Below are 25962 nucleotides of genomic sequence, written 5' to 3'. Positions count from 1 at the left end.
GATAGTGTTGAGCTGCATCTAATCTAATAATAATGAAAGTCCACAAGTTCCACATTTTGTCAGGTTGGCTACAGTAGTTTACCTGTATACTAAACCTGCATAATTGGCACTACAGAAAGTAACTTTCTACACTCTGAATCTATTGAGTACAATGTAAGGAAAAGTGCCAGTTATGTAAATGTTTAATAACACATATCACTATAACACTGACATACTATGTCTTTACATATAGAATCAAAGAATGGTTAGGATTGGAAAGGACCTTCAAAGGTTATCTAGTCCAACCCCACTGCAAGGAGTAGGGAGATCTCCAGCCAGATCAGGTTGCTCAGAGCCCCATCCAACCTGGCCTTGAACGTTTCCAGGGATGGGGCATCCACCACCTCTCTGGGCAACCTGTTCCAGTGTTTCACCACCCTCATGGGAAAAAAAAATTCCTAATATCTAATCTAAATCTACCTCCCTCTATTTTGAAACCATTACCCCCTTTTTTTAGTGTAAATTGCTTCCACTAAATAGGAAGTTAGTAAAGTTAGGTGTACATAGGGAAACTATAAATTTAGATGTGAAAATATTCAGCTGCTTAAAAAAGATAGATGCATGGAATAATAAAAATGGATGCCAAGTAAAACAAATAACGTGTAATTTATATACATATGTGATCAAAATATTTTTACTAACCTACACATATATATGAAACTGTATATATTTACTTAAAATATAGGCATATATCTATTTATTCAAATTCAAGATTCTAGATTTTAATGACTTTAGACATTGCTAGAAATTACATGTATTTCTATGCAAGGAAAACAAGTCTACATACACATACATGCAAATATATGTAGTATTGCCTTTATGTACTAACACAAGCACTATAAAGATGCACATAAAATGAATAAAATGTGTATAGACAGATATTTACCTGTATGTGCATAATTCAAAATGCTAAATAAAAATGGTTGGAAAGCTTCAACACATATTTTTCTGGCCTCACTGAAAAGACATTTAAATATGAAAAGTTTAAAATTTCATAATATACAGCAGGGAAGCAAACATATTTTTGTGCTCTATTTGTAGAAGCTGTGGTCTTGACAAAGTCTCCTACCTTTATACAGTCAAAGTAGGCTTATATGAGTTGAATGCAATTCTCCCTACATGGAAACAATTTATGGCTGCTTCCCACCAAAAAAAATATTTGTGAGTAATTGAATTGATGCACCGTAGAAAACGGAACCTTTGCATCCTAAATCAACAGTGTTGGAAAGATACATGTGTATGGATTCTGCCACTAAACCTAGATGAAAACCACACAAATAAGAAGCTCCCTTTTGTTCCTGGAATTGCTGAGTGCCATTCAGAGGGCTGCTTTGCCTTCCTAAACATGCCCAATACACGTCAGGACTAATAAAATTCAGACAAAAACAGGGAGAACCACAGCTAACCTACAGCGGTTTGATTCAAAAAAGATCTGTCTTGACTAAGCAGTAGAAAAATTGTGCCAGAATTATTTTTTTGGCAAGAATATATGTGTCAGCGGCGAGATTCTCAGTAAATATGAAGGTGAGTTAAAACATTAATTTCAATGGAATTATGCTGGCTTTATACCATTTAAAAATATGGTTTACCGTCTGGCTTCCTCTTTTGTTACATCTCTTCATGGCTCTTTGCTAATATTAAATGAACAATATGATTTTCATCCACAGTTTGTAAATTCCCCTAAAATATTCTCTCTTGTTCAAAAAAGATCTTATATTTTTATTTTTCTTGTAATTTTCTTGAGAATAAATATATCTATACAACAATGGTGATTTCCATGAATTTTCTTTGAAAAAAAAAATGAATGTACGTTTCAATTGTCTTTTCCTTTCAATTGCAACAAGACAAAAACCAAAGAATCAGTATCACAAGTAATTAGCTATAAATATTTTCTTTGAGGTAATATAGTGGGGTAAGCATAAGCATTTGCACTTTCTATTTTTAAAGCTCTCGTTGTTCATGCAGCTAGAAATTATTTCTAATTTCTACCACCATTTTGACCACCACCTCATAAATTCAGTGTATCTCTGGGATATTTGTTTTGGTCATGGTTTATTGTTTTTCCATTTTTAATATGCATCTGTCTATGATCTACTTAAAAAAAAAAACAACAATGCATCCATAAACACTAAACCAACTATAGGCGTGAAGGTATATCACATGGTTGTGTAGCTAAGCAAGAAAGGACTGCTCCTGGAAGAAGACAAGTGCTCTCAAGCACCTCTGCCCCAGTACAAGTTGAGAAAGAAAAGCACCTCTCAGGGTTGGAGGCACAGTTGCAAAAGAAAAACACTTTCTCATTTTCAGATGTCCACAATTGCTATTACATTGACTGTTAAACACACTTCAGCATAGATGCCTCTATTGGACAAGTATACAGAACTCCTAATTAAGGAGTTTCATTTTTGCCACAAAAGGAGCTAGACTGAAATGCTATCTTTTGTCCTTTGCTAAATGAAGGGTGAGATACTGTTTAAATAATTAGTAACAGCGCTGGAAGAGAATGCGAGTAATTAGCATAGCTTGACACTCAGAGCAACACCAGTTGCTGCTGTTAGCATCAACAATGTGCCAATTTAAAAAGAAAAATCACAAGAAAGAAAGTGTCACTTCAAGCAGTTTTGCTTTTCTTTTTTAAAGATACAATTAATCACACATTTTTGAATGAATCCACTACACTACTGGCTACTGCACATTCCTCCATTCAGAATTTTCTTTAAAGATTTAGGTAGCCTAGCTATCAAACCCCACATATTTTAAAAACCTGCAGCACCAATAAAGCAAGCAACAATTTGTTTTTTTCAGGTGGGGATATTCTGATCCACTTGAACACTGAATTTTCCAATGGCACGTGCACATTATCTGTAAGTTAACAAAGACCATCTGCAAGCTTGTACCTAAGATTTACATTAGCAGCATGACAAGTGACTCAAGAGGTCGTATCACCATTTATGAAGGAGGTGGCCTGAACATGAAAATGGACCTGAAATTCTTGTCCATCAGCTACCAAACAGTGGTGTGAACAGGTATCGTTCCTTTACTCCTGAGAGATAAGTGCCAATCTACTGAACTGAAAATCTCACTCTTGGAGTTTGATACAGAAAACAGCACAAATTTCTGAGACAGAAGAGGCAATGAGGAAAGGAAATACATAGTTTTCAGATTACCTTCTTATGAACAGAGAATGGACACTGAATCTGGATGGAAACCACCTAGCCTACTGTTCCTGAGCTCAGAGCATAAATGTGTCATAATCGCTGGTGTAATTGGCATGATTGATGTAGTCACGGGCATTAGCAAAGTGAAATAGGCTGCTTCATGACAAAGAGGATAGGAACTGGATTTCATGTTGAATAATAATTGTCCGTGTAAACTACTTTCAGGTAGTTTGGGTAGAAAGAAAGTCCATGTCTCAAAAAAATCATACAGATATTATAAACAATGGTACAAGTTGCCCTTATAAGGAATGAGTTATTTGACTCAGATCTATGCTAACCATTAAATTAGTGCTTGAATTATTCTTCAAGGAGGCTGCTGAAAAGTACTTAATTAGGCTTCTTGAAAGTGAGCTAAACTCGGTAACATCTAATGTGAATGTACTTGCCTGAGATGCCCTTTCTCAGTTTTCTTAGGCATCTTTGCACAGAAAAGTCATAGGTCATGCAAAAATACCCTCTTTTTTTTTTTCCTAACTATCTGCAACAGTATGTCAAAGATCGCAAATGAAGATGCATGCGTTTTCAAGTCTTCTGTCAAGACTTGCTGTATCTATGTACATCAACACTAAGAAAGGTTTAGTACATTTTTACATCCTCAAAAATATACTTATCCATTATTTAATGTTGAAGGTATTTCATGTTAAGTAGTGTATTCCTACTCATATAAAGTTTATAAACAATACACTGTTAGCTTACTAAATAGTAGCACCTGTTAAGTGTATAAACCCATTGGATTATTGAAAAACTCTGTAAATCCATGCATCTTCTATTCACATTTATAATCCATGCCCTGTTTTATCAATGACTAAACATTTATCTATTAAAATAATAAACTAGTTTAGAACAAAATGAAAGCAAAAATAACAACTCCTCCTTAGTAAATAAAAAAGTCTTTAAGAGGTGAAAGGAAGCTATGAAGTCCAGGTAAAGAAGTGTCTTTCGTTATGTTAATATAATCACAGAATATGATCTGCATGTTTGCATATGCATAGAGGCACAAAATCCACACAGCATGTGTATGCAGATTTCAGCTGTGCTCACATAAAGTTATCATAGACACGGTTGCAGCTAATTTTTGTCTGAAGGCATTGAAGAAAACCCTCCCCATTAATTAAAACTATTAATTCTATTTCTTTTTTCACCTCCGAAATTCCGAGTGAGAATTTCGCCCTTTGCCCTCCACACTTGTGGTTTCTCAACTGCAGAACATCTTTAAAAAATTCCCGCCAGCCGTGTACAGGCACACACAGCCCGTCTGGATGGAGCGGAGGGAGGGAAGTGTGGGATGCTTAATCCCTGCCTGTGCTCTACAGCAGCACCTAGGAGTGCGAAGAACCTACACCCATGTGGGTGGGAGGCCACTCAGCATGACCTTGCTGTTCAGTGGGAGCTCTGCCTACGCCAGCCGCCTAGAGAGCCGTCACAGCACCCTGACAGCCGGTCACCCACTCCCACCCCACCCAGGGCATCCTGTGTGGGGCCAGGGGGCTGCCAGAGCCGCCTGGCTACCTGGCAGGGGATGTGCCAGCAGCTCGCTGAACCGTGGGAATGCCACAAGAAGCTGAGAAACAATTTTTATTTTGTTTCCCGGACCACGCCACCTGCGAGCCCATGTGGGAGGCAGTGCAGGAATAGTGGAGCCGGCATTCGGCTTCCCTGGCTGGATGGCCAGCTGCCATCCCTGAAGCCAGCACGGATAAATGCATTGCCTGTTAGCAGGGATGCAAAGGGCTTTTCACAATGAAAGCAACCAAATGAAAAATAATCAACAGCAGAGCATATGACATTTCAGTCAGCGCCTGTGTATGTGCAGTCAGGACTAAACCTTGCCAGCTGCCACAAATAAAGCTGTAGGTAGATACGAAAATTCACCTAAACAAGTAGTATACGCTGCATATTCCTTGTGATACCTATAAAGAAAGCAAAGCACAACTGAGGAATCTTTCCTTAAGCAAAATCCAACACCTTTTCAGTGTCGATAAGCAAATGCACATACAGATCTGTATGTGTACCTGGTTCGATTTGAGACCACACACCTCTCTTTCCCAACCCCTGCCCAAATGAGGAATTTAGCATGCAACCTACGGGTGCTTTCCCTCCCAACCACATGCTGCTTGGCTAGAAAGGCTGACACGTAGCACTAACCTTTAGCTTGTCGTAGCGCTCACTTAAAGCTGCCACTTGATGGTCACGGTGTCGCCCAACCAGTTTACACAAGGCACAGATTAACTGGTCGTCAGTCACACAGTACATGTTAACTTTCTCATCCTCGTGCTCCAAGCACATTAATCCCCTGATGTGAGAGTCCGGGATGGGCTCGATGAGCCGGTGGCCGGTAAATGGCTTCTTGTTGGGGTGAGTGGCTTTCAGGCACTCCTCGCAGTAGGACACCTCGCAGGTAACGCAGGTTTTCACTGCCTCCTGGGCAGGGTCCTGGTCGCAGAACTGGCAGAGGACCTTCTCACAGGACGACATGCTGTTGCTATCGAATGCCCGCTCCCGGCGGGTCTCGCTGGGGGAATTAGGCCCGCTGACTGAGGCTTTCTGAAACCTGTCGATGATGTTCTGCAGAGTGACGTTGCGCTTCAGCCCGTCTAGACCGCGCTGGCTGAGGGTGATGACATAGCGGCAGGTCGGGCACTGGAAGGCGGTGATTGACTCCACGGGCTCGTTGGTGGCGCAGTGGGAGACCAGGATGCGGTGCGCGCAGTTGAAGCAGAGGCTGTGAGCGCAAGGCAGCAGCAGCGGGTCTTCAAACAGCTCCAGACAGATAGGGCAGGTCAGTTCCGACTCCAGTGTTTCCATCTTCAGGCAAAGCTTTCTTGTGGTGTCAGCGAAATCCAGGGAAGCTGATCAGCTATCTGGAAACACACGTAAAATTCAATTAGCCTAGAGAGAACATGAGGGGTCAGCCATGGGGGGTTGTCAACTTTCGCCACTGCTCCCAGGGCTAACGACCCACCACGCCGGGCAGGCAAGAAATCTAAAGTTTTGAACCTGTACATGCACACATCAAGGTATTTAAAACTGGATGGCTTTATTTTTGTCTTGCCTCTGTTCACTTAAGAGTGCAAAACAAAAGCTCCTTCTTAATTTCTTTCCCTTTCCCATTCCTATGCGATCGAGGAAAACAGCAGATGTTTCTGTGCATTATTAAAACTCAGAATGATGACCTTCAAACAGCCTATTACAGCAAAATTAGATTTATTCTGCAGATGCTGCTTTTGGCTTCTCTAATCTAGTAGTCAAACTTCTTGTAAAAACTTCACCTTTGTATAGCATTGTGCAAGGATTAGTGCAGATTATTATAACCCATAACCTTAAATCTCTCTTTGCTATTACAATTAACAGAGTTATTTTCTCAGGTGGAAATTTGCATTTGCTACTCTAGCAATAGCACAGCATTTAGAGTACGTCTGTATTTACCTGCGTAAAAATCTATCTGAATATATGCATGGAATACTGTTTCTAGGAAAGCATGTGATATTTTTACAAATAATATATATCTCTCATATACTAATATACTCCTCCTATGTTTTTCAAGAATATACACAACTATTTATGTACCTGCATTTTTATGCACATGTACCGGTACAGATATACACAAACATATATCACAGACATATTTGTAGAAAGATAAATATAGCCAGAGGATCACATAATGTTGCAATTGAAACGCCTAAAGAAAGGTAGATGAAGTAAATGACAAACAGCAGTTTAGCCCAGATTTCTGATGATCCTAACCAAGAGCATCTAGAGAGTAAGACAGTGAAATGTGTGATTTGCTTAGGGGTTTGTGTGCATATGTGCTTTTGTGTGAGTACTCACTATTGCTAAAATTTACAAACTACCGCTTTCTTTAGTGGCCTTATTAATCACCTGAAGTGGATTAGGAATCAATGACTTCTAAATGGAGGGCATGGGTTTTTCTGGAGAACGCAGCAGTACACCCCTGTCAGAGATCAACTGAAACTTCATTTTGTTTCCTTTCCTGTGCTCGGCGTTACAAAGACTGGTTTTGAATGAGTCGCCCCACACAGCTCTCCCTGCCTCAGCTCCCATCAAGGGCCCATCGCTGCTGCAAGCAGACGGGTCAGTGAAGCAGAAGCAAAAGCTATGCTTCACACTCACAGAGCTGTACCTCTTCACAGTACAATCTATTTAAGCTTTGTTGCTCATAACCGAGGACAGCTTCAGATGGCACAGCTGCATGGTCTTTACACTGTAAAGTCATTGTTTGGTTGTGTGAACTCTTGCCTCCTCCCCTGACCAGGGAAAAGGAGGGATGGACAAGAATCCCCGCAAACAAACCTTGGTTCATTAAGGGTGAGGAGAGCCCAGGGCTCATTAGCAGCCTTGGGAACCCAGTGTGCTTGAACCTTCTGTCCTTCATGACAATTAGTGTGGGGAGCATAGTAGCAGTGACAGGAATGCTACCTATAACCCCAGTATGAACCACCGCAAAAAGGAAAGTTCAGCAAACAGAGGAAAGGTTCAGATGCCCATCAGTATTTAGTACTCCTTGCTCTGTGGGAAGAGCACTAAGGCATCTATTCCAGAGGTATGCTTAGAAATTAGGATTCTTTGCCTCTTTGCACTAATGCACCCTTTCATTCTGCCAAGAAATACTCATTATGTGAATATTTTAAAAATGCACTGACCCCATCACAAAACTTGCTTTCCTGTATATTCTGTGACACTGATCTTACTTGAAACAAAGTTCAGTTTGCCAAAGACTAATTAATTTATAACTATCCATCAGCTACCATAATTGCATGGTGCATCTGGTCAAAATTAAAGGCGTGGCAATTTGATATTAGCAGGAAGACAACTCCCCTCCTCTCTCCTTAGCCACAGCTACACAGTGCAGAAAATATGAAAACCTTTTCTGCAAATGAAGAATGGTTTGTCTTTCCTCTTCTTCACTCTCTGTATCACAGAAGTCCCAGAAGATCAAAATCTCATTCACATTGTTTGAATCCCTTCCACACCACAACTGTGTACCTCATCATCCACTTATCCTGCAGGCTGAATGTTGTGCTGGAAATAGGAGAAGGGGATTTCGGCCTGGCAGGAGACAACATTTTAAAAAGGCCAACTAATCATTGCTCATCTATTGGCAGTGAAAACCTGCCAACCTTTCAGGTTTGTTTTTTAGGGCTGTATTTGAGTTATGGGGCTTTCTTCCACACTATCCTTTCTGCACAAAATCCCTCCTGCTCCTTTCTGTGCCAAAAACTTTAATTCATTCAGTTTCCTTCCTAAAACCTCCGTATTTTTTTTTTTCAACCAAAGGCTTTTTTTTATGGTACTCATACAAAAGAGAGGTACAGATAAACAGATAAAACCAGCAGAAAAACATTTGCATCACTGCCTCATGGGAAGATGTTTGAATCACTGTCATAGCTCCACAGAAACATCCCCATCTCAATTGTTGACTGATTCTGATCTATCTGACCTGAATGAGCAGCAGCTTAGCCCTGACTAATGCTATTCAGTATGAGTAAGGGTGCCAAAATCTGATCTTAGACTGTAAATGTCTTGGAATAAGAGACTATCTTCCAAGGTAATCAAAGCTGAGTGACTGAAACAAAACAAAACAAAACAAAAAGGCATTTCCCTGTTTTCTTTTGCAGTTGCCAATAAGTCAAAACACACTGTGTCTGGGACTGAATAATAAGTCCTTTAAGAGGCACTGAAGAGGGGCTGCATTTTCTGGGCGATCCAAAGATTACTCTTTAATCGACTGCAATTCTGCTTTCACTTTTAGGTTGGTGCCTGAAGTACAGTGTGCTGCTGATCAAGCTACAAAATCTTTCAAACTCACTGACCCTTGCCTTAATGTTTCGTATTTAAGTTTGAGGGGTTTTGGGGTTTTTTTTTGGTTTTTTGTTTTTTTTTTTTTCCCTTGAGAGTGGTAGAGAATCCATAGCTAAAGTAAACTGGAAGATTAGGGAGAAACTTGATACACATGGTTTACATATGCACATGGTTGTATTCCACATTCAACATGGCCCATAAACAGAAAGCCACATAAACAGCCTCCAGAAACAGAAAGGAAAGAAGGAATTTTGAGTACATAATTTCATATTTGCAAAAATATGGAAATACTGGTAGAAAATTATACTATTACCAAAATGATATTGAAATTAGAAGTATTATTTCTCTACTCACAAGAGGTAGTTTTAAGAACAGATATCAAGGTAGAAATGATTGTCAAAAGACAAGTATTATTTTAAAATCAAAAAAATATACTTAAGTAACTTTGGAACTGACATCTCCCTAGCACACAACGATTAGTTATGCAAAATGTGCAAAGCAGTGCAGTAAATGAAATCCTGATCTCAATATAGTTCATGGCAAGACTTCTACTAACCCTAGTGAAATTAGCATCTTTGTATTTAAGCATGACATATCTTGCAGGTGGTATTACTGCCTTCCCCTGCACCGAAGTGCACCCAACACTTTTCAGAAGTAGAGAGACAAGACAGAAACTAAAATTAAAGCTGAACTAGATAAATTTCAGTATGTTAAGAACTAGTAGAGCTGAATAGATTAAAAAATCTGTCGAGCTGTTTCATAACTGGCAGCAAAAGTGCTGTATTATATCTTCCATTTGTTTTATACTTGAAAAATTATGGATCAGAGATACTACCAAAGTCCAGAAGACTGTTCCCATTGACGTCATGAGACCCTAGTACTCAAAGCCCAAAACCATATTTTCTGATGAGGACATAAAATATGCAGTTCATCACTTTTTGAAATATTACTATTTATAGGAAAATCCAGTGATTTTGTAGCCCTGAAATCAGACCAGAGCTACCTGAAGGCTGACTGCTGATTTTGCATTGCTGGGAGTCCTAGTGTTATGGATGATCCTACGCTTTAAGTACAGAAAGCAGTACATAGAAGCAGCAGGATAAAAATACTAGAAAGTCTTGGTGAGGGGATTAGTGCTTACTTAGAACTGTAAGCACTTCCTCCCAGGAAGCAACAATTTATATATTCTAAAGAAATCACATGCTGTTAGAAAGATATTGCAAACCACACATTGCTACGTGGAGCTCTTCTCACAGCAAATACCCCTACATGGCTCCTGTAGACAGGCTAGCACTCTTTCTGCACCCAAATGACAATCAGGAAATCACAATTAGTGTCTAAAACAATTGCCTTGCTAACCGCCTTGGGAAAAAGACAAACATCCAACACTAATACCATAGGATCTAGTGATGCTACAGTAATAAAATACTTCAAGAAGGTGAACACCATTCTTTAAAGTTGGATCTGGATAGGACATTTCAGCCTAACTAACAACACTCATCAAAGAGGCAACTAGTGACCTCATGGTCTTTACGTTTATCTGTTTTTCGCTGGTGTTAACTAGATGATCAATAATACTGATAATTATTTACATTTGTTGTATTAACAAAGTAACTCTAGCGTGATATTGCCAAAGAACATTCTTCACCCTAACTCAGCACATTCAAACTAGAACATGAAGTGTTCTGAAGTATTAACATAATGTCTGAGGTGAAATGACTAAAATATAAAACTAAACCTAAAAATATTATCATCTAAATAAGAGAGGTAATAAAATGTTATGCATGTATATATGCATGTAGGTGTGCATACATATATGTATCCTGGGTTTATAGTACAAGAAGAATTACAGTCAACACACACATTCTTCCTGAATAAACTATGGCAAGTGCTTAAGCAGGATACATACATAGCTGTAGTTTTCAAAGCGGCAGTGTTTTCCTGTTAAGTGCACTATAAAATGAAAAATTTTAAGTTTACATTCTTCTCATAAAATCTACTGTGGGCAATTAAAAAAAAATATTTGCAATTTCTTCTATTAGCTCTAAAAAAAAAAGAAGAAAAGAAAATGCTATTCTTTTTGTCATTTTCTATCTTGTTCTAGGATATAGACAAAATTGTGTTTGGAACAATTTTTCCTTTCAACAAGTGAATGTGATTGTTTCACATCACATTCAATAAAAATCTGAAATGTGATTAAACCAATGGACTGCTTCATAGCCCAGTTTGTCCCAAGTCAATTACAGCCTTTACCTTTTGCAGTACAGACACTGAAGTCTATGAGTGCTCAGGATGCTATCTAATACTCATAATTACCAGCAGCACAGCTAGTGAGATAGTGTAATTTGTGTAAGTAGCACAAAAGGAACTAATAATAAAAAAATCAGATTTTTTTTCTTTAGAAATGTTTAATGAGAACTGTTATAATGCTAAAGAAAGTAAGCTGCATACACACTGAAGAAAGCAAATACTTGTTTTCCCAGGTTTTTTATCAAAGTAGTGCAAGTTAATAAATATTCAAAGGACAGTGCTGTTCAACAGCTCCTGATATGCATAAACAAATACTCAGTGCAAAAGAAAATGACTAGTTTACCCTATTCACACATTTTCACTGACAGAAGAATGATTAGCTGCCTTGTCTAGAAGTTACATGCAGTGTTTCCATGATGTTGAGATATCTGTTTGCAACATTTAAAGGATATTAATACAGCAAAAGCATATCTACTATGCTGTTTGCAGTGATATAAAGCCTCTCTGGTTGAAACATATGCTAGTGAGAGAATATATATTCAAAAAGCCAAATCCTGTATGTTATTCAATGAGACAAGAACATCTCACAGAATTAAGGTCTTTGGCACAACATCACATATTCCTTCTTATGGGAGCCAAAACAATAACTAAGCCTCAAAAGCTAACAGGCAAGAAAAAAAAAAAAGATCATGTTTTGTAAATCCCAAAGCAATCAATAAATAGCTGATCTAATATTATCTATAGTATTAAATACACTATTACACATGTGCACATAAATCTACATCAGTATACATTTGGAATGCTTTTTTGCCTTTATTTTTTCATATTCTTATAACTCTCATAGTTTTATATTCTTTAGATACAAGATTTAATACTTCCTCTAAGTACTTCAGGGGACCGAAAGGAAGGGATTGTTTAATCTTTAGCACATATGAATCAGCATAGGTCTACTGGTATCAGCAGTGACCTGCTAACAAATTTATGGCTCAAGGTCTGTTCCAAAAACCTCTTCAACTAAATTTGCACTCTTCGTTTGAGAAATCGGTATTTATTCCAGGGTACATCATAAGTATACAACAACAAATATTGAGGGAGCAGGTTCACATCTTGGTCTGGATATTGGGAAAACAATGACTGGAGCAGACCCAAAAACTTGCCAAAGGGGACAAATTGCTATATACCATACAACTATTTTTCTCTCTTGTTTCAAGCTAAGAGTTTCCTAGATGATGGATGCTACTCTGCAACAAAAGGAAGATAAAATAATTTTACCCAAATAGTAAATACCAAAACCCACCAGTTTTCATAGGGCTTCTTTTGCACAGTACAGCTGGAAATCTCTTCAATTTCCCCAGCCGGGAATTTCACTTGTGTAATGCCTTAGGTGACACGGTACTCCCTGATCTTTAGCATAGATGATACAGCAACAGAAATAGCCAGAAATAGTTCAGCACAGTTCCTTCCAGTCATATGTGTTCAGACACACTGACACGTAATTTAGTGCAGCTTGGAAATGCTGAGGCCCTTAAGCTACTGCAAGTTTTCAGGGAAAATCTTAGGGTGGCTTAAAGAAATGATTGTATTCTTTTTCTGCCAAGTTGTCCTATGAATTCCTTCCCTGCAGCTAAGTAAAAGGAATCATAAATTCTACTGAAATTCATAATCATTGCCTCCATCTAGATAATGACATTTTAAGTTCTCAAGGATGAACCCCGAGGTCTGCTTTCTTATCACAGAGAGCCTTTAAAATAGCAGCAAGAAATGTCACAGGAACTACAACAGCTATGAAGGTGTGACCTGACCCACCACACAGGATTCTGATTTTAAACTACCCACAAGATGCACTTTTGACTAACTAAAGCTCCCTGTCTTTATAAAACTATCCCTATCGTATTACAAGGCACACCATGTTAGCCTCTCGCTGTCCTGCTCTCTACTCCTCATATGTGATCATTAAAAAAGCCTATGAAAGGTTTTTGACTTTTTTTTAAAAGAACACACGTTCTCAGAGTTATATTCTCTGCATTTGCAAAGACTACAAAGAGATTCTGGTGATTGCAAAAAAAAACCCACCCAACTGTCCAACAGTAAGGAGCTCCTTCTAATTCATGCCCGCTGCACTCTCAGTAGACTGAACTCTGTAAGATCAATGGTGTATTTAAAAATCAAGATTGTCATCAGGTAATTAGAAGGGGAAATTAGCTGTAAACCGTGGGAGGGTGGAGAATAAGGAACAAATTATGTCTGTGCTCTGAAGGTAATCTATTTTAGACCTCTGACAGAAACCTCTGTCATTGGTGCAGGAAACACCCAACTTGGGTTTCCTGGGCCCAGGAATAACAAAATAGGAACCAACAGGGCTGTTCCTCCATTTGGGGAGCAGAACTCTCATGTGGGCCCTTGTCAGACCCTGAGAGGAGTGGAGACATTTACCATCCTCCTGGTGTCCCTGGGGCCACCATAAGCATGCTTCTGCCACCCCACCTGGAGGTACTAGTTTCCTGTTCTCCACTGGCAGAATGATTTTAGGAGCATTCTGTGGCCCTGTAGACCAGAACAGAAATCTGCAAATACCTCATAGTAGCAAATCACTTGCAGAACTAGCGTTTCCCCTCTCTTGCTGCACAGTGGTTCCTAAACCACAGAGGATGGCATTCTTCTGAACTGGTCTCTGTAAGGTCCCTTGGTAGTCAATAGAAAGAAATAGCCATGTCTAAAGGCATCTCATTTAAACTATTTTAGATTATAGAATCATAGAATAGTTTGGGTTGGAAGAGATCTTTAAAGGCCATCTAGTCCAACCCCCCTGCAAGGAGCAGGGATACCTTTCACTAGATTAGGTTGCTCAGAGCCCCGTCCAACCTGGCCTTGAATGTTTCCAGGGGTGGGGAGGTCTACCACCTCTCTGGGAAACCTGCTTCAGTGTTCCACCATCCTCATGGTAAAAAAAAAAAAAAAAAAAAAAAAAAAAAATTACCTTTAGGATTAAGAGATCTGCACTGTCTAGATGTGCTTATTTCATGCCAAATATAAAAGGAACTTAAGAACATAACAAATTAAGAGTATATCAACTAACAAATAACGATTTCCAGTGTTCTTGAGCTTTAAAAAAAAAAAAAAAGAAAATGGAGAATCTACATCTATTCTTTGTTATTCTTACGAGCTCAACAATCACCTGTTCAGTCAAATTTGCTGCCAATAATTCTCTTCCAATGTGTCTCAGTTCTATCATTCTCTGTATTTAAAGACACAAAAGGATACACAGAAAACAGAATTGAGTTGCAGGAAAAGGATCCCAAAGAAACCTGTTTCCAGCTGACACTACTGAGCGAGTATTTTTCTGGTTTTGGATGGTTCTGGTCCCTGTTGCACATGAAAGGCATAGGGACAGTTCCCAAGAACCAGATGTAAGGGAGCCTGCACTAAATCTTAAGACCAGCCTGCTTGGCATGACAAACCTGACTTCAACTTCTGTATTTTATTCATAGGTTTTTGACAAAATAGTAGCATTCCTATACTGCATATCATGAACCAGGTTCAAGACCCTTGTCCTTCCAACTGTTCATCCTTGTCCTTCCTGCCATCCCACTGCAGCTCTCTAACAGGCTTCAAAGGGTTAAGTTTCTCCCATTCACAATACTAAGGATTGTAGTAACTACTTTACTACTCCTCTCCTCAAGGTCGCCTGACATTACCAAATGGCAATATTAACCCAAATAACCCAAAATGGTTACTGCATGAGTAAAAATTCTGACCCCGACACACCAGGACACAAAACAAAAACAGCAAAATCAACTGAGAAGAGAAAGTACAGAGCTGTATGTAATGGTTAACAAGAGCTGGCTGTTCTCCCCCTAAGACACTCAAGGGTTTGGCATCCCAACCCAGCCTGTTCAGTGAGGTACCACCCCTCATTCACAATGAGATGCAAAGTCTCAGTCTTTATTCCTTGCTAATAAAGCTAAATCCTAAAAAGGTGGCACGTTTCCACTTAACCTCTCTTGAAAACTTTCTAAGTCATGTCAGCTGGTGCTTTTTGCAGAGAACCAGTAATGCTTTTTTTGCTTGCCAGAGGCACACCCACATGTATTTTGTTTCTTGAGAAAGTGTTATGTAACAGAAACATACCACAATAAATGCTGGTGATCTCAAATATTTTCTTCTATGCCTTTACATCCTTTAAGAATGTTATCCTTTAAAGACTTTTTAAAGACCTGAGACAAAACCAATCATTAACCACAGGCACATAATCTTGCCTCACAGGTTTTTAGTAACCACACTGTGGCAAAATTTCATTGCTTCAAGCTAAGAAATTAAGAGCAGCAAAGGGCTGCATTGTACCAGCAATATAATTTTCAACTTAGAAACTGAAGTGGTAAATAGCACTAGTCTTTTTAAACTCTCCTGATGACCAGAGAGATGCTCTGGGAGCTGAAATAAGTTAGGAAACCAAGTAACACCAGCTTCTAATTCAGCTAGTGAAGTGATAAGGAAAAAAAATGATCCAATTTACCTGTGCTTCACTTGACATCAACCAGAAAACTGTGCAATAGCTAGAAGCTCCAGTACTAAATTTAATCTCACTCTGTCAAGTGAAAGTGTTGCCATTTTGAGCTGTCAATATACAGTATCTTCGATGTTTAGAGTCCCACTTCCCTCCAGCCCTGAGATGTGGGTAGTGTTTGGTTTGTACAGCTCTTCTACTATGCTCAAGGAGATCCTGATAGTGTGACAGGCCTTGTTGAGTAGCCTCATGAAATGAGTGCAAAATGCTTTTTCACTACCTGGCTATGGCTAAGTGTTCTGCCAAACACATGCACACGTATGCATACACATACGTACACATGAAAACAATCTATTTGCTCTAGGTGGCTGGACTACTTACTAGTTTGGTTGGACTACTTACTAGTTTACTTGACATCCTTAAATTAATTGTCCTGCAGGTAGTCTTCAGAACATCCCAGAAGGGATTAGGAAGAAAACAACTAAAATGAGTAGTCGTTTCTGAAAGACTGTATCAATATCCAAGATAGGCCCCCTAAGTAAAAGGTTCTCAGTGTCACTCATGAAATAGCTTAGTAGCTTTTAAGATAGCATGGAAAGAGAAAACAATAGCTTAATTACATCCCTTTGAGACTTTCCTCATCAACAACATATAAAGTCTCACAGTTTATCTCAAAAAACTAGAATAAATTATACGTTTCCTGTCAGCTAGCAAGCAGGTCACCGTTACCGTAATAAAGGGAGTAGCACTTCTGAAAGAATTACTGGCATGCATCTGCACAGCCTCTAGCCTCAAGCTCTTTTTCCAGGATCTTGTTAAATACCTACTTTAAAACTTGACTGAATGTCAGCTTATCTTGTTCTCAGACAATTGCTCGGCTTGAAATATTGTACTGAGAAAATCACATCAGAAATGCTGTACCTGTGGACTACACACACTTCTCATCTTCCTAAACATCTGGCACATTTTGTGGGCTTTTGTGGATACAGAACTTGCATTTAAAATAACTGCAGTGACCAGACCATCACTCTGAGCACACCAGTACCAAAAAGTACATCCTCTGAAAAAACATCATCTCTCAGCCATCATACTTAAGCACGTCATCACTTTAGGTTATGTAACTTCACCAGTTACACATAAACAAGAGGGATTTGAAAGACTTTGCACAAGGAGTGGAGCAGGCTTTAGGGAATGACCAGAATTTTTCCATTTTTCTCATGTAAACATGTATCTCAGCCTTCATCTGCTATTCTTAAAACAGAATTATAGAGTTCCAGATGTTTATAACAGTATGAAGATGCTAATGCCCCCTTATCTCTCTTACTAGTTTTACAACAACTAACACAACAACAATAAGCTCTTATTTGAAAACACAAGACAAAAAATACTCTTTGCTAAAAAGTTCCTTTTTTTCCTGAATTTTCAGTACCAAAAAGATAATTCATCACAGCAACAGAACAAACCTCAACTCCTCCCTTACAACTGCTAAACACATTATAAAATATTTCCTAAATTACTTGCAATGGCAAGCCTACACATACGCATCAGCTCCAGCTCCCGAGAAGCCACCCAGCTGCATACCCACCGCTGGATCCCGCCCTGCATCTCCTGGCTGAAACATTGCTGCAGAGGCAGGGACCACGCTGACCCTCTTGGAAAGCACCAGCAACCCAGCCGGGACAGGCGGTAGCAGCCACCACTGTCCCAGGAATCCTGTGGCAGCTCTGACTGCGTCTGCAACTGCGAGACAGTCGTGACCGAAACACAACAGGAAAATCTCCCCTACAATTGCAGGAAAACCCGCTCCACCTAACCGCCTCCGCCAGGATCCGTGCTCCCATAGCCAGCCCTTCACACTGCGCCCACAGCAAAATACCTCCTCTCCCTCCCAAGGGCCAGTCTCAGTGGGGTGAGGAGGCAGGGAGAAACAGATCCTCTCCCAGAGCATCCCAGAAACCCACCCGATGGCTGCGGTGGGACCAACAAGGGCAAGCTCAGCCCTGGGGGCAATTAACCCAGCGCTGAGTGACACTGGCTGGCGGCCCCCAGGCCCGTAAGAGGAGGCTGACCTCGACTGGCCAAACCTGTCACATGCAAAATGAACGTTTCAGACATTGCCGTTCTCCAGAAAGGAAGAACTCTGCAAGATAGACTCCTAATAAACAAGCAGTTCACCTGTGTTTATCATTTTGTACAAATATTTCTCAAAAACTTAACAAGACAAAGTCCAGCAGGAGTTTGCCAAAAGTGGGGACAGTCTGACAGAGCACAGTGCCTGAGGGAAAGACTTTCCCTCCTACAAACACCATGGAGATCTGAAATTCAGCAGGTGAAAAATAAGATGATGGCAGTTACTTAATTTTTTTTTTTTTTTAATTTTAACTAAACTTGCACGTAAGCAGCAAACTGCAACAGGAAACTACAAATGCTTCAGCAAAGTGCCCAGGAGGAATCCTGACTGAAGTCACACCAGACATTTGGTCTCCAACAAAGGTGTTAAAAATTCATGCAAAGTGGAAACAGCAGGAAAGAATTGCTTCCTTGTGTTCTCCGTTTTCCATGTTGCAATGCCCTCTTTCATACAACGGTATCACAACAAAGTGAAACGAAACATACCTCAGACATTTGAGCATAAGGTTGCAAACCCACAGTGTCTTTGGTCTTTCTTCCATGGACAAGTCTGCACTTTGTTCTCATCGAAACAATAAACAACTGTTGTGATGACTTATTTCCTATTCATTTCATTTCTTTGAAACAATGGACTGGAGCCCTCACAAACAGACGCTCTGCATAAGGTTTTTAAAGGTTTCTGCTTCCAACGCCTGTTAGCATGTGTGTGGAATCACACCTTGTAACCAGCAAAATGAGCACGCAGAAAGCAAGACAGACGTGCAGAAGCATTATGATTATTGGAATTCTTTTTTTCATTATATTAAATGTCCATGGATAATCTAGAGTCAAGTCAAGTTATAAGGAGCCCAGCAGGGGCCATAGCACAAGTCCCAGCCGGAAGGATTTTACATTCCTCAGCTCAGAGCTTGTCCTTGATCTTTCATTAAGCAGCATCATGCAGCTTCTTTGGACCTTCCCTCCAGCCATACTGGCTCACACTTACCCAGACACATTTGGGACCAACCAGTCCAAAGACCAGTATTCTTAGCAGGTGCTGCCCTGCTGTTCTGTTTGTCTACCTTATAGTGAGACTGAGATTTTCACACCCTTTGCTTGCAGACAACGAGCCACAGTCTGCAGGAGTTTCGAGAAATAAATAGTTTTTTATATTTAAATCTTCTTGATCCGTCATGAAAGTGACGCAAAACAATTCCAATAATCTTAATTCTACTGATACATCTGCCTTGATTTCTGCACATGTGCTTCTTCAGTTTCAGGGTGACACTGCACATGTTTTAACAGACAACACTGGAAAAACCTTTCAAAACTTATCTGAGCATGTCATTATGATGGTATGTCTGCAAAGGCTTCAGCACACTTTTCACTACATATATACAAGTGTGCAAGTAAATAATTATACGTGTTCAAAACCCATAGCCTCAAAAACTTGTGCCACTGGCTATGCTATCTTGTTCCAGTTATGATTCCAGAACCTTAGTTTAAGATAAAGAATGCATCTGGCAAACATCCACATCCTTACCACACTAATCTTTCTTCTTCCACTTTCTGAACTCATGTGTCAAGTATAAAATAGATGACTTCTAGCCTTCCCCTTTTGCAATAACTATTGAAATTCAGGAAAGCCACTCTGTGTCTTTGGACATAGAGTTAGATTCTCATGTAGCAGAGAAGGACTGAGATATATGACTGAATATGGTCAAAATAACACAGTTTAACAAGATACCATCTTCAGAGCTCAGAGCCAGCACAGCTTTCCATGTGCATACATATGGTACCCACAAAGAGCTTTGGTGAATCTTACTAAAGAAACACAAGATGTGTCAGCCACCAATGACCCCTTTCTGCTGAAAGTTACCACCTTCACCACAGAATGAGTAGATTATGTGCTAAACCACGCACATGCATTTCTTTGCAAGGTACAAACTAAAAAAAAAAATGATTGCTCAAGGTGTCTACGGTTGCCGTAAGTTACAGCAGGGGAAAGAAGCGGATAGCTGGTGACAGTAATTTCTTAAACTATGTCCAAAAGATTCACCAGATTTCAACTGACAAGGCCCCTAGCTCAATCAGGTCATGAAGAAATTCAGTCTAAGACTCCGAGATAACATATTACTAGAGAGGTAAATTAATGTATTTAAATTTAACAGAGCTTAAGGCTCAGATACTTAACGAATATCCATCTATTTATTGAACCACTGTAGAATTATCATTTCATCACATGTGAGTTCTAAATTATGTATTTCTGATGACAGAATCTCCAGAATTTATCTATTTGCTGTGCAGCCTTCTGTTTCTGCAGAATTTGGGGTCAGCTCTGCATGGGAAGAATTTGTCCAGTGCGACCCTGTTGTTTAAGGGAGTGCCAAATAGCACGCTGTGTATTCCGCACACCGCGTAGCTGTGCTGTATAGTAACCCAGTATTCTTCTGGTTACAATGCTCCTTGTAATGAAGAAACAGAGCACCTTAGGAGCTGGAGTAGATCAACAATAGGATAGAAAAAAGGTGCCCAACTGGGTTACAAGAAGTCCTATTTCCACAAAGCATTCCAAGTCCTAGAAAAAGATAATGCCAGGACTATCTGGGAGAAGCAACTTAGGGCACAAAAATGTACTCCAGTGTCACTACAGGAATTCACTGTACATTCAGTACAGTTTTTGTTCGGTGCAGTGGTCTCACTTATAAGTCAGGCATAAACATCTTGGTAAAAACTGCCAGACTTGAAAATTGGTACTGGTGTTTTTTAAGAAACCAAGATTTTTATTTGCTACTTTGCAAATCCTAATATGCAGTTAATGCTTTGCCATTTGCCCACAAAAGAGAAATTTCTATGCCATTCATTCTATGTGTAGAACAGAAATACAATCTTTTTTTTTTTTAAGCTTATTACTTGTGGAATTTTATTTTATTTTATCTTATTTTATTGGACAGGGGACATACATTTTTAGATTGATAGATGCTGCTGCCAGGCACAGGCAATTGATACTCCAGACAATCAGTCCACTGTCTACAGAAAGCAGATGCTATAGCATAATATTAATGAGATCATAGTGGAGCTGTAATATTAACAATTGGAACAAATATGCTAACATATCTGCAGTTTGTAACTTTCTCACAGGCAAGCACGCTCACATAAATTATTGCTGCCACACAGCTAATCCTAGGATTTTCTGATGAATAAAAATAACGACAATGGATTGGTTAGAAATGATATCTCTCCATTCTTTCTTATCTTGCCATGTTGCCAGTCAACACAGAGGGGCTGATCCAAAAGGCATTTGAGACTCACGCTTTTGCCGAACAGGGCCGCAGTTAGAGCACCCTCATCACTATTCTGGACAGTGGAGACCGCTCACGAGTGGCATTCCTCAGGGGTCCGTGCTGGGCCCGGCCCTGTTCAACATCTTTGTTGGCGACATGGACAGTGGGATAGAGTGCACCCTCAGGAAGTTCACCGATGACACCAAGCCAACCGCATCCTGGGCTGCATCAAGAGGAACGTGGCCAGCAGGTCGAGGGAGGTCATTCTGCCTCCTCTACTCTGCCCTGGTGAGACCCCACCTGGAGTACTGTGTCCAGTTCTGGAGCCCCCAACATAAGAAGGACATGGACCAGTTGGAGAGGGTCCAGAGGAGGGCCACGAAGATGATAAAAGGGCTGGAGCAACTCTCTTATGAGAACAGACTGAGAGAGTTGGGGCTGTTCAGCCTGGAGAAGAGAAGGCTCCGGGGAGACCTTACAGCGTTCTTCCAGTACCTCAAGGGGGCCTACAAGAAAGATGGGGAGAGGCTGTTCCGTAGGGCCTGTTGTGATAGGACAAGGAGTAATGGTTTTAAAATAGTAGGGGGTAGATTTAGATTGAAAATTAGGAAAAAATTTCTTACAATGCGAGTTATAGAACACTGGAACAGGTTGCCCAGAGAGGTGGTGGAAGCCCCATCCCTGGAAATGTTCAAGGCCAGGCTGGATGAGGCTCTGAGCAACCTGATCTAGTTGGGGATGTCCCTGCTCCTTGCAGGGGGGTTGGACTAGATGACCTTTGAAGGTCCCTTCCAACCCAAACCATTCTATGATTCTATGACAGCACATCAGAGACGTAGGGCTCCTGCTCTGGGCAAATACCTTCAGTACATTACTGATTAGTCACGTTCTCTGCCCATCCCAAGTAAAAGAAGTGGAGAAAGAATAAGATGCTCCTGCCTTTTAGTCAGTGTCTGCACCTTGTGATTGTCTTTGCACATCAAGGACACAGAAGGAAGAAAAAGGCAGTCCAGCTTTTTGGAACGATTAGAAAATGTCACGTCAGCAAGAGCAACTCGTGTGATGCAATATGAACAGCTTCTTAATATGAAACTGTTTCATATGAATGCTGAGTACCAATTCTCCTTCAAGTGGTTGTTTAATATGAATTGCTCTTTGAGCTATAAACCCTCTCTGTTGTCGCATTGATGGAAGTCTTAAGACAACAATGGGTGACTATATGCAGGTATGCCTTTTTCCCCTCTAATGCTTCACCTACATTTGCAATGGTATTTAAATATCATTTGAATTTTCCCCAATAAGCCATACTGTAAGTGATTCACCATTAATGCTCTATGGAGAAAGGCAAACTGGAATTTCAACAGCAGCATGTGATCTTGAAACTCTGTGCCTCGCTGGAGGAGCAACAGGTAGTACTTGATTCATATTAGATGACGAGATTATGAATTGCACCATCAAATGTCAGATTTCCCTTATTCAGACAAAATGGTATCAATCTAAACTTCAAAGCATGTCACAAAGAAAACAAAACCCTTGCTTACAATGTACAGCAGCTACTGGTAATCTTGGGGGGTAGGTGAGGCAGGGAGAGGGAAAAATAAAAGCTACTCCCATCCCATTTCACTGCTACACAGGACTTGCTTTTAACAATTCCCTGTGATCAATGAAGCCATTTGCTCTGTGCTGCATTTTGAGTCTTGGAGAGAGAAAGAGAAGATTAATTACTCTGTTCCCAATTGTTAGATTAATGATACAGCACTGGATTCTAATCTGTCCCTTTGAAGGACATTGAGAGAATGATCAGAGCAGTAGTATGAAAACATCAGTAGGACAAAATTATTAAAGTAAGATTGAAGAATATCAGTTTGCAGGTTTATGCTTAAAAACAGGGGGGGAAAAAAAAGACATAAACTACCCCAGCCAAATCCACAGGATCTTATTTCTTTTTATATCTTCTCCTGCACCATAGCCTAGAGGATTGTTTACCTGTTCAAACTCATCCCATAGAAAAGGTTTTGTACTGAAATTATAATTGTCTTCTTTTGCTTTGTTGTAAGCTGCTTTTTAGCAGTATGATGTCAAAACAAACTTGATCTGAAACTTACTAGACATGAAGCCTGAAGTTTCTAAACAAGTCTTCTGAAGTCTCTGCTACTTGGAAAATAAATTATTTCTAAATGTTGCAGAACACAATGAGATCTCAAATCTACAAAGCCTCAAAACTTCGGGAGGTTTAGAGGTCAGTCTTTATTCTGAGGCTGCTTGCCATATGTAAATCCCTTAGTGTTTCATATTTTTTTTTTAAAATATTATTTTAGCATCACAGGCAGATTACTCTCTTCAGTGGTAAGTGGTTTACAAAGAGGATGTCTGATTATGCTTTACCTCTACATGCTCTTCTGATTCTGAAATCTAGGATGCGAATATCGTGTTAACAAACTTGAGAAACACTGCCTGAATCGGTTTGTGTGTTTATACTGTGGCCAGAAGGAACCCTATTAGAGAACCAATTTAAATTTCTATTCTTAAGCATTGAAACATAGCCCTTTGTCTCATAGGAAGATTATGTGGTATTCCTGAGTAGTATTACAAATCTACACTTCCAGTAATTAAAAGTATATTTTAGCCTTAAACCAAGCTCTAAGTTTTGCTGAAGACAACAGTGATGCTCCAGTGTTCAATAAGGAATAATTAGTATTTCCATGTCCAATGTCTTAGTAAGTAGAAAGTTGTCTTTATTCTTTGCTTTTAAGGCAACATCCTTGCTGAAAACAATGCAAGCACAACAATGAGTCACATGAAGAATACAGAATTAGGTCAAGGTTTCTTAAAAAAATTACGTTTAACTCAAAATTCCTGAAATATTGCAGAAAAGCAATAAAGACCGATACATATGAAACACCCTCATTAAACTTGACATTAAGACATAATATGTTATCTTTAGTAACTCAGACACTGTATGTTCACAGGCAAGTCCAACTACATTTTTCTTTGCCATACATACTTCCTACAGGTTATGCTTTGTCTTACTAAAATTAATGTATTCCCAAGTAACTCACAATAATTGGAACGTACATAGCTCTCTCTGTTACCAAACTATTACTTTAATTATAAACTTAGGACTGCATACTCAAATATATTATTTTCATATTAATAAAATGTTGTTTCAAATGACTCGCACAATTATGTGATAAATTTCTGTCATTCACATGTACACATGTGACTTGCAGCTGAAACTGCAATTCTTGTGTTTCCAACTAAAGCCACAGTTCAACAGCTTTCTTATCAAGGGAGTGTCTTCTTACTACAAATAGTAGCGGCAATTGCTCTGTAGACACTAAGAGACAGCATCAGATACATGAATTTCCTGGGAATGCTAAGTAAAGTTAAGTACATAGACAAATACTTAGAGGATTAGAGCTTCTAAGTAGGCAAGTGTATGCTAACAAAATGATCTTTCATCCTGAGGGTATATCTATTGTCTTCCAGGGATATTCCTATATTCACTGTACCAGTATATTTTAAAATGAATGAGGACCATTAGCAAGTTGAAATTAATAGCCTTGCAATGTATTAGTTAAAGAAATCTGTGCCTTTTAACAAAGAACATTAACTCATGCAAAGAAAAGCAACGCATCAGGGAACACAAATCCTTACTTAACAGCATAGGGCCTATTAAGTACTGCCAAAGGCTGCAGGATCGAGACCCTCGACGTGTATGGAAACATGTACACCCTTATGTCATATTCTTAAGAGTTTATCAAGTGAAGAGATATAACAATTTACAAATGCAAATGTGTAAAAGAAAAGGATTATGGATATTCAGTGCTCTCAATGGAAAGCAAATTGCTTAAACCCTAAAAATTAAATACTTAGTCTACAGTTAGTTCAAAGGCTGGTTCTTGTAACCTCACATAAGATGAATTTAAACACAGACCTCCAGAGACTGCTAAAGAAAACATCTCCACAAAGGCTGGCCTTGCTGATTATGCTTGATTTACGTGTTGATTCATGTTTTTCTGATTCTCCAAAGAAATATAAATCACTGTAATGCATTACATATTTTTTTTGGTATGCACTACTGACCTGTTCATCTGATTTTTCCTCCATTCAAAAACAAAAAAAAAAAAAGAGAGAATTCATAAACCAATATGGATTGCAAAGAGTGTTATTACAAAGTTTAAGTTTTAATTAATGAGACCATTATAGCTAGGAGTACTTGTTAAACATATAGTTCTAATTAATCCCATCAATCACTCTCTCTCTTTAAGTACTCGTGATGTGCAAGAAACTAAATGAGCACTGATCGTGGGTAGCAGAGCAACCATTTCTTTCTGTTTGTTATTAAATCTCTAATTATCTGGCAACTTTCCTATTGTGTCATACTATTTACTCTTTATTCTCTTCTCAATGTCTTTATCAGGGTGGTGCACCTGCATCTAGACAGAAAAAGCACAGTTCACTGACAAATTACACATTAAGGACTCATGCAGGTATTCTCTCCAATCAGCCTGAAAAAAAAAAGCCTGTCACTAAAGCTGTAGGCTCTCCAGAGCTCCTGCAGTCCTTGGTATCATTATCACTGTAGCCTATGTAAAGGAATTTTCCCCCAAAAGTAATGCTGACCAAAAGACAAGGAAAGAAATACAGTACAGTTTACTTTCTACTTTTCTTCAAAAGAATCTCCTGCTACAGTAACCTATCATAAACTGCAATTAAAAGTGCACCTCCCAGCTCA

At 39.4% G+C, this 25962-nt stretch overlaps 1 protein-coding gene across 4 annotated transcripts in view; it reads right to left on the bottom strand.

Moving 5' to 3' along the window:
- Positions 1–25962, bottom strand: part of MID1 (midline 1) — a 186069-nt gene that overhangs the window by 98971 nt on the left and 61136 nt on the right. For 3 of the 4 annotated variants that reach the window (XM_086768102.1, XM_086768106.1, XM_086768113.1), the window contains exon 2: positions 5403–6118. In XM_086768102.1, coding sequence (XP_086624228.1) covers positions 5403–6062 — 660 coding nt within the window. In that variant the 5' untranslated portion in view covers positions 6063–6118. Of the gene's footprint in view, positions 1–5402; positions 6119–17416; positions 17537–25962 lie in introns of those variants that run through there. The other variant, XM_086768094.1, reaches the window with a different exon arrangement.

Source organism: Chlamydotis macqueenii, chromosome 1, assembly GCF_036417535.1.
Source record: "Chlamydotis macqueenii isolate bChlMac1 chromosome 1, bChlMac1.mat, whole genome shotgun sequence".
Taxonomy (NCBI): domain Eukaryota; kingdom Metazoa; phylum Chordata; class Aves; order Otidiformes; family Otididae; genus Chlamydotis; species Chlamydotis macqueenii.
The sequence above is the reverse complement of the archived record's forward strand: the minus strand, read 5'-3'. Positions and strand labels throughout refer to the sequence as shown.